General features: G+C 40.6%; 1 protein-coding gene across 1 annotated transcript in view; it reads left to right on the top strand.

Annotated features, from left to right (window-relative positions):
* Positions 1–3,994: 3,994 nt before the first annotated feature.
* ANTXR1 (ANTXR cell adhesion molecule 1) overlaps positions 3,995–9,846 on the top strand; it is a 309,785-nt gene continuing 303,933 nt past the window's right edge. The window contains exon 1 of the mRNA XM_043987300.1: positions 3,995–4,286. Within this exon, the coding sequence (XP_043843235.1) occupies positions 4,135–4,286 (152 nt within the window). The 5' untranslated portion in view covers positions 3,995–4,134. The remainder of the gene's footprint in view (positions 4,287–9,846) is intronic.

Here is a 9,846-nt window from a genome sequence, read left to right as displayed (position 1 = left end):
AAGTGATTTTTCTAAGGCAAAAAATATGATCATACCACTCCCTTACACACACACACACTCTCTCTCTCTCTCTCTCTCTCTCTCTCTCTCTCTCTCTCTCTCTCTCTCTCTCTATATATATATATATATATATATATATATATATATATGTCTCCCTATTGCCCCTAGACAAAATATAGACTCCTCATATGGTTGTTTTGTTTTGTTTTGTTTTGCTGGGCAATGAGGGTTAAGTGACTTGCCCAGGATCACACAACTAAGTGTCAAGTGTCTGAGGCTGGGTTTGAACTTAGGTACTCCTGAGGCTGGTGCTTTATCCACTGCGCCACCTAGTTGCCCCCTCATATGGGTTTTTAAAACACTGAATTACCTGCACAACCTTTTCCTTCTCTGTCTCTGTCTCCTTTTCTCCACCTCCCTCTTTCGTTCTATGTATAGATACAAAATAAATATGTATATATTTATATGTAAATAGAAGTATATATACATGTACATTTGTGTATATATGTGTGTAAATACATGTATATGTATACATATGCTCACATAAATATTTCATCCAAACTAGACTTCTCTCTATTCCTCAAACACAGCCTTCCTTTTCACTGTCTATCCCCCATGCTCAGAGTGTACTTCTTCCCTTCTGTCTCACAGAATCTTTAACTTCCTTCAATATACAGCTCAAGCACTATCTTCTACATGAAGGTTTTCCCCCCTCCCTTTGAGGCTATCTCAGCTAAAATGAACAGAGTATGAAACAAAATCTTAGAGCTGGAAGGGAAAACCTTTGAGGCAGTATGCTGTAGTGCTTATGGAACTGGACATAGAGTCAGGAGGTTGTTCTTTCATTCAATTGGTTCCAACTCTTCATGACCCTGTCCACCATATTGTCCATGGGGTTTTTGTGGCAAAGATACTGGAGTGGTTTGCCATTTCCTTCTCCAGTGGATTAAGGCAGTGAGATTAAATGATTTGCCCAAGGTCACATAGCTTGTAAGTGTTTGAGGCTGGATTTGAACTCAAGTCTTCCTGACTCTAGGCTCAGAGCTTCTGGGTTCAAATCCCACTTCTTGGTAATTAGTTATATGGCACTGAGCAAGTAATTTAACATCTCTGGGTTTCTTTCTCAGTAAAATGGAGGGGGTGGACTCAGTGGCTTCTAAGCTTCTTTCTAGCTCAATTTTTTTTTTTTGGTCCTATGACCTTTAGATGTCATAGAATCCAGTACCCTCATTATATAGGAGGATTGCACCCAAGTCATTTGAGTCTAAGTTTAGTGCTCTTTCTACTCTAATAATCTATACGACTGACAGTAAAGCTACTCCAATTTGGGGAGAAGCTTTCTATTATTTAAAAATTGAATGTACACTTTGTTTAAACTTGAGGGACCACCGTTGGGTCACTGTGCCCACTCTCTGCTCTTTTTCCGGGCATCTGTTTTGATCTGTTTGGCACTAGTGGAGTCTATCTCTAATGTCAGAGGTTAGGTTCCCTATTCCTATTCTCACACTCTTCAGTTCCTTAAACTACTCCTATCTTAGCACTTCAGGAAAAACCTTATTTATTGGCTCATGTCCAAGACCTTCTCAAAAATGAGGAGTAGGAAAAGGTACTCACTGTACAGAAAATTTATTTCTACATAGGTAAGAAATGTTGAACACAAAAGATTCATAAGTGTCCATTCATAGAAGAGGATTTAGTAAAACATTTTAACTACTATTATAATCTTTGAGGAGGGAAGGGGCAGCTGATACTTAAATTTTATCAGAACATAAATCAGTTTGCAGGTCTGCTAATCAGGCATTTTATATTTCACCTTAGCTCTGCACTGTCCAAACAACTCCTAGTACATATCTCCTGACAAACCGGTTAGACTTGGGCCAGTTCTCAGGTTAGTGACCTTCCTCTCAGGAGTGCTGAGGATTCATCCTACGCCATCATTTGGCTCTGACTTGTGAGATCTAGGACCTCCAGACCTCTCAAATTCACAAGGTTACCTCTAATCCTGGACATATACGTGCTAAGAGCAGGAAAAAAATAGACATAAAAGAGACAGAACAAACCCAGACTCAGGTTTGCTTGGGCCAGATGTGATTTATTTAGATGCCATGTGTTCAGAGGCATAGATGTTGGGGGGGTGGGAAGGGGTGGAATGGGTTTAGTTGCTCCTCCTTCACCCAAGTCTTAGGGAGCAACTCAAAGCACATTTGTAGAACAGGAAACCAGAAAGGAAGAAAGAGGGTCAGAAGGAGGTGGTCCCCCTTTTGTACATTAACTGTGTTACCAGTCCCACCACCAAGAAGGGCACTGCTTTTTATCGAGAATTGCAGTTTTCTCACCAACAAGTCCAACATGGCCAGAAGAACACTCTCCAAAAGCTTTCACATGATCACCCAAAACTAAGAATGATGACTGAGCATGCTCATTGGGCTGGTCCTCCACTAAACTTGAAATATAATCAACACTAGCCTATCTGTAGATTTCCACACTCTGGGAATTTGTAGATTTCCACACTTAATCCTGCTTCTGGTCTCTTTCATTCATTTATCATCTCCTCTCTGAAACTTTTATTATTTATTTATTATTTGTTACTTTCTGTGGGATTCAAAAGCTGATCAGCCTGATGATTTTTTAATAATTCTATACACAGAGCAAGGACAGCTCGATGATAATTGGGTAACTTGAACCAATGAAGTGTTGCGTTCTTTAATGGACACAAAGGGTTCCAATGATCAGAGGATTTGGAACTGAAAGGGACATTAAAGACCATTTAGTTCAACCTCTTCATTTTAGAATGAGGAAACTAAAGGGCAGCTAATTGATGTAGTGGATAGAGTGCTGGGCCCAGAGTCAGGATGACTCATCTGCATGAGTTCAAATTTGGATTCAGATACTTACTAGCTGTATGACCCTGGGCAAGTCACTTAATTGTGTTTGTCTCAGTTTCCTCATGTGTAAAATAAGAAGGAAATGGCAAACCACTCTACTATCTTTGCCAAGAAAACCCCAAATGGGGCCAGGAAGAGGAGTCCTCTCAGGAAGAGAAGATATGTCTTTCCCAAAGTTATACAGCTTGTTGTTGTTGTTTGTCCTTTGTTCTCAAAGAGGACCATGACATTTTGAGGTGATGTTATGACTTGCAATGAATTAGATTTAAGTGAGGGAGGGCTATGCAAAGTCACCAACCTCACTCTTTCCTCCAGAGCCATCTGGGTCCAGTGGCAAGATATATATCAGGATGACTGGAGATTACCCTGGATGTTGAAGGCAATTGGGGTTAAGTGACTTGCTCAGGGTCACACTGCCATTGTCTGAGGTGAGATTTGAACTCAGGTCTAGTTCTCTATCAACTGCGCCACCTAGCTGCCTCATATAGGTAGTATATAGCAGAGACGGGATTATCAAGCTCTTAATAATTTTTTCCCCATTTGTATTTAAGTTGAATTGAAGCCCAATTTCTCCAACTCCAAACTGTCCCTGTGACTAGCTACTGTCCAAGAATCATAGGCTCACCTTTGTGATATTAGAATTCTGTGTTTCTTTACCCACAACTCCTAGATAACTGACCAGGATAGGGCAAGGACTTTCTTTTCAGAAAGCTTACTGGTCCCCAACAGACCCAATTCTGGTAGAAGCCAGAACTTGCTTTATCCATTCTTTACCACTAGATGGCAGGCACTGTCTTTTTTTAACTGAAAAAAAAAAAAGCTAAATTAAAAGGGTGGAGGGAGAAAGAGGGGGAAATAAAGAAAGAACTCTCCTTTCCAAGAACAATTTGAAAAAACCCACCCCATTTATTTCCAATCTGAGACAAAGAATTGTCAGGAGTTAGAGTCTCCAATGGCAAAACTCAGAGACCTTTTTGCTTTCTGAGCTCTTAACCATTCAAAGTCATGAGAAGTCCCTTTAAAAAAAAAAAGTGAAATACAGTATTGTGAATCTTGAAATCTGAAACCGAGAAACAGAATTGCAGGGGAAAGAAGGAGGAAAACCTTGAACTCTTCCAGACAATTGCTTCCAGGGGAGTTTCAGAAAGAAAAAGAAGAAGCAAAAAGCAGAGGGGAACTTTGAATGGCTTATTCGTGAAGAGACTCCAGGAACTTTCTGAAGACAATTCTGTCCTCTTTCCTGGATATAATGGCTATTGTGGAGCAAAGAGCCCTTAGGATTGGCTTCAAGTGTCTCTCTCTAGCTACTTTTGTGCTTGTGTGTGCTGGACAAGGTGGAAATAGGGGGAATGAGGGTCCTGCGTGCTATGGAGGATTTGACCTATACTTCATTTTAGACAAGTAAGTGGCTTTGCTTGTTTTGCTTGCAGAAGAATTGTTATTTGACCCACTTTCAAGGTACAGGCTAAGAGCCCCCTGCACTTCAGAAGCCACTCTGGATTCACTTTATTTTTTAGACAGTTGGTGACAAATCTAAAAGTTTGGGACCTGAAAGAGTCCCAAACACGGGCTGAGTCGTGATGGGTACCTTAGCATCCTTTGCAAGAGCAGGCTAAATGTAGCTGCTGCTAGTTCCAGGGAATTGCCTGGGCTCTCTTGTGGAAGCCTTTGTTAAGACTTGTCCAGTTCTGGGTCTGCTGGGCAGCTTGCTCCACTGCCTTAGAGTCTGCAAAGGGGAAAACTCTCTGATTTCCAAACTCCTTCTCCCCCGATGGCTGGTCCTCAAACCCTCAGTAACTGAGAAGTTTGTAAGGTCCGCCTTTAAATCCTGGTCTGCTGGAAGGATTTGTTGTACTCTCTCCCCTTTCCATTCACATGTTCAGGGGGATGTGCTTGTTGGTATTGACAGCTCTGCTCTTTCAAGTAGTGTAAATAGTGTTAATATTTCAGCTCTACTATTCACTCCCTGGGCACTCTTGAAAAAATCACTTCCTCCCCCTCAGCCTCAGTTTCCCCATCTATAAAATGAACAAATTGCACTGGATGAGCTTTAAATTCACCTCCAGGTCTACATTCTGCAAAATAAAGATGTTCTAAAGGGTTGAGTTGATTTTCCCTGTCAGTTATGACTTATTTCTTTTGATAATAATATTGGAAGATAAAATGGACTTCAGAAATCTTTTAATCCAACTCCCCTTATTCTCCTAAGAGATAATGAAACAAAGAATTTTGAAATGGAGGAGCAAAGAAGGAATGATGGACACAAGCATTTATTAAGATGCTTCTATGTGCCAGGTACTTTATAAATATCTCATTTGATGGGAAAGAGGAAGGGAACAACCACTTATGAAGCATCTACTATCTGCCAAGCGCTGTGCTAAATGCTTTACCAATACTATGTTATTTGATGTTCACAACAATCTATCATTGTCAGCCCCATTTTACAGTTGAGCAAACTAAGGCAGGTAGAATTTAATAACAGCTATTAAGTTATCTAAGGTCACATTTGAATGCAGGGCTTCCTGACTCCAAGCCTAGGGCTTGATTCACTGTGCCACCTAGCTGCCACCTGGCCAACTGCTCTAGGATCTGAGGTGGTTGGAAGCAAAAAGAGAATGACTGAATAAAAGATTCAAGGGAAAGACTATACCTTGGAGACTATCGAGGAAACTGAGGCAGAGTGAGGGAAAGTCACTTGCTCAACTCATCCGATACTGCTAGTAAGTAACAGAGCCAAGCTTCCAATCTAGCCCCTGGCTTCCCATCCAGAGCTCTTCCCATCATATACTACCTTTGTCCCCAGTAATTTAAGGCACATTTCATGGAGAGAAGGTAGCGAAGATAAAGGAAAGCATAAGTTTGCTTTTTAACTGACATAAGGCCATAGTCGGGGCAGGGGGTGCCAAGAGGAATTCTTGGTTTCATGATCAACATGAACGTTGTAGGATTTAACTCCATCAAAATAGAAAGTCAAACAACTAAACGCTTTCCAAACTTTAACCCGTGGCAAAACTTCAGTCATTTCAAGAAAGTGCTGGCCCATCTACTAACAGCAGTGAAGAGAAAAAGAGCCCTCATAAGGAATCCTAAGCTCATTGGAAGATCTGTCCATTTGCAGGAAAGTCACTTGCCATCCCCATGGTAGTAAGATTAATTTTACAGGCTGGAAAGTATTTAGGAGCTTGGAAATATTTTTTTTAAAGATCCCTGAAAAAAATAAGCTGGCCAAATGTACCCCAAATGTGCATTTCAATAGCCCTGGATATATATGTTATGCATGTGTACATACATGCATTACATATATTTGTGTATTGGATTAGGGTATATGGGGATGTTTTTTTCTTTCTTCCATAAAAACTGTTTTGAACTTTGGATTGTCCAACTGAAAAGTGAGAGCTCTCTGGAAGATTTATGAGAAGCTAAATCCTGAAAACATGCTCTTCTACTGAGAAATGGAATTTCTTTTGTTCCTTCCAGCCACAGAGAGCACCAGCTTGCAAATTCCATTGGCTATACCTCAAAGCCCTTCCCTGGGTTCTTGTCCTTTACAAAACCTAGCTGGGGCTCAGGGCTGATCCTTTCTCAGTGTCTTAAATTCTGAACTTCCCATTCCAGAGGGAGATGCCCCATTCACATTTGGATCACGTTGACATTTGAATGGGATAAGTGATCCAGGGAGACATGTTAGTTCGTAAATTCAGAAAGCTAGAATAACAGAAACAAGGTATGGGGGGAAAAAAAAGAATGCTGGATTTAGAGTCAGAAAGACCTGAGTTCAAATCTCAGTTTTGCTTCTCACAACCTGTATGAGCTATCTCTCCCCTCTTTGCCTCAGTTTCTAGTACTATAAAATATACTTCAATATATATGAATAATGTGGATATTATTAAATATTAATGATAGCTAGTATTTCTATAATACTTACCAAATGCTTCATATCTTATCTTATTTGATCCTCACAATAACCCTTTAAGGTAGATGCTATTGTTTTCTTTTCTTTTTTTTTTTTTTTTTGTAGGGCAAAGAGGGTTAAGTGACTTGCCCAGGGTCACACAACTAGTAGGTGTCAAGTGTTTGAGGCTGGATTTGAACTCAGGTCCTCCTGAATCCAGGGTTGGTGCTTTATCCACTGCACCACCTACCTGCCCCCTATTGTTTTACTTATATTTTATGATTGAGGAAACTGAGGCTCAAAAAATAGGAAATGACTTGCCCAGGATCACACAACTATTACGCATCTGGGGTAGAATTTGAACTTGGGTCTTCCAGTCTCCAAATCTAGCACTGGATCCAGCAAGCCACCCCTTAGTGTTAGGGGGTGGTGGATGAATGTAAAACATGGCACCTCAAGGAAAAAAAAAAGAACAAAGTATGTTATTTCTATAGCTCTAAGACTGGGGAAGGTAGGAAATTAGATTCCGCACAAATATGTGCCCCATAAGTTACCAGAACTTTGTTCCTCCTGGATGATGAATCAAACAAGGAGAGGGCAGTTTTGATGGTATGTTCAATATGCCCAGAACTGAAACTTGGGATTTCATGAGCTGGGTCTGGTAAGGCCCTTCAAATAGTATCTCATGGAGAGGTGACAAACTTACACCAGGAAAACTGCTGAGTGTGACCTAAAACAGATTAAAATGCAATTGAGAAATGTTTAACAAAACAAATACGACAAAGATAATATGAATGTATGGTTCCCTAAGTCAGTATGATCCCTGCAGAGATATGCTTCTGTTTGAGTTTGACACCACTGGTCTAGTCCAACACCTTCCCCCCATTTTACAGATGACCCAACTGAGGCTGAGAAAGATTAAATTGCTTTTTGAAAGTGACATGAGTAGTAAGGAAGAGAACCAGGCCTTGGATTTGTTTTTCTGACTGCTCATTGTTTCAACTCAACTTGGCTTAGCCTGTCCTTTGTGTGTAGCTCCTTCTTGCCCGTCTGGATCATAGCTCTGTTTATAAATTTTATGTGCTTTGGCCAGAAGATGAGTTGGGTCAAAGAGCCAAGAGATACAGAATGGTGCAGTGGAAGGTTTGCTGAACTTGGAATTGGAGACCTGGGTTCAGATTCCAACTCTTATGCCTACTATCCAGGTGACCATGACCAAGTTACTTAATCTCTCTCTGCCTCAGTTTCTTTATCCATAAAATGGAGATAATAATACTTTCATTGCTTGTATAACATGTTTCTTTTCTTTTTCTTTTTTTTTTTTTTTGGTTAGAGAAAGTGCTCCATAGACCTTAAGATACTTTTAAAAAAAATCCAGACCTATGATTTCATTGTTATGGGAAGCTTCCATTTGGGAAAATCCCTCCATTAGTGCAGGCAGATAAGCAATTCCTAGAGAGCTTCATGGACACTGAAAAGTTAAGTGACTTACCCACATTCACACAGGCAATATCAGAATGAGGACTTGAGCCCACATCTTCCAAGGTTAACCTTCTATCTTATGCTGTTTTAAATATGACTTCTTATTAAGTGGCTGTAGAAAGTCTAGGAATGGGTTCTCTGGCCCATTTCTTGTGTCCTGGAATGATTCTTAAGAAATGATTTATTGGTGGGGAGTTGCTGCTGTTGTACACCCAACAGAAGGCTGTAGGAATCCAAATGATTCATTGCCTTGGGGCGTCCCAAAGCCACGTGTTGCTTCTTCCAGTTTATAAGAACAATGCCCCTAAATTGTGACCAATTGCTTGCAATCAAATGTCCTTTCACCCAAAGCTTCTTAAATTATGGATCTAGACCCCTTTTAGGGTCCCATAACTGAATGTGGGGGTCTTGAAAATTTGGCAACAGTAAAAGGATATGTATACCTATTTTATATACCTATGTACCTGGGGTTGTGTGAAAATTTTTCAAGTGGAAAAAGTTTAAGAAACTCTGCTTACACCCACCCCTTCCATTACCTTCTATCCTGGGATTAATTTTCTCATCATTTTGACAAGATGAATGCTTCAGTTCATTTTTATTCTCAAGAAAGATGCCACTCTGTCTTGGTGGGAACCCTATATATATGTATTTAGTGGAACATCATGTTTGTTCAACTGGGAGCAAAGATGCCTTAATGATAACCTAGAAGACCACAGTAACACAATAGGGCATTATTAGTAGCTCCAAAGACTAGACTGATAGCTTGGCCTGCGCAGTGCTTTAGTGATGGAATTTCATGTTCATTTAAACACACTCTTCTGGTTATGGTCAAAAGAAAGCAGAGTGCTGGGAATTCAATCAGGCTTTCTCCCCTTCCCCTTATGAAATTTGGAATGTCACTAACCAGAGGAAAAACTTCCTAACACTTAGAGCTGCCCCAAAAAGGAATGGGCTATCCTAGAAGTAGTGAATCCTCTCTCTCTCCCTCCCTTCCTTCCTTCCTCCTTCCCTCCCTCCTTCCTTCCTACATCCTTCCTTCCTTCCTTCCTTCCTTCCTTCCTTCCTTCCTTCCTTCCTTCCTTCCTTCCTTCCTTCCTTCCTTCCTTCCTTCCTTCCTATAGCCTTCCTTTCTTCCTTTCTTCCTTCCTTCCACCTCCTCCCTCCCTCTGTCCACAGGGGAAACATAAACTTGCATGTGGATGCTCTGCTTAAAGGAAAGTGGATTTCTTGAAATAGATCTCTGGAAAAACCAGGCTTTGAATTCCCTCCTTGGGATTCAAATGGAGCTACTTGAGTATGCCTTAAACCCAAATTACTCTGGCTTGCACTGATTAGCCAATAATAAATAAGTCCCTGCCCAAACCTCTGTTGGTCATTATTTGGGTTTTGATGGTTCAGAGTAAGTGTAAATAGCAATTTTTTTCTATTCTGGCCAGAAACCCTAAGGGTCTTCCCCTCACAGATTGCTATTTTGGGAGTAGGTAAAAGAGGCCATCTTTTGCCTCATTTCTTACCTAGCCTTAATCACTGAATGGAAGGTGCCTCAAACAAACTGAGACCTGGGAAAAACCTTAGCTTAAAAAGGCC

Source organism: Dromiciops gliroides, chromosome 2 (genome assembly GCF_019393635.1).
Source record: "Dromiciops gliroides isolate mDroGli1 chromosome 2, mDroGli1.pri, whole genome shotgun sequence".
In the NCBI taxonomy this organism is placed as follows: Eukaryota; Metazoa; Chordata; class Mammalia; order Microbiotheria; family Microbiotheriidae; genus Dromiciops; species Dromiciops gliroides.
Note: the sequence above shows the minus strand (reverse complement) of the source record. Positions and strands in the feature narration are given on the sequence as shown.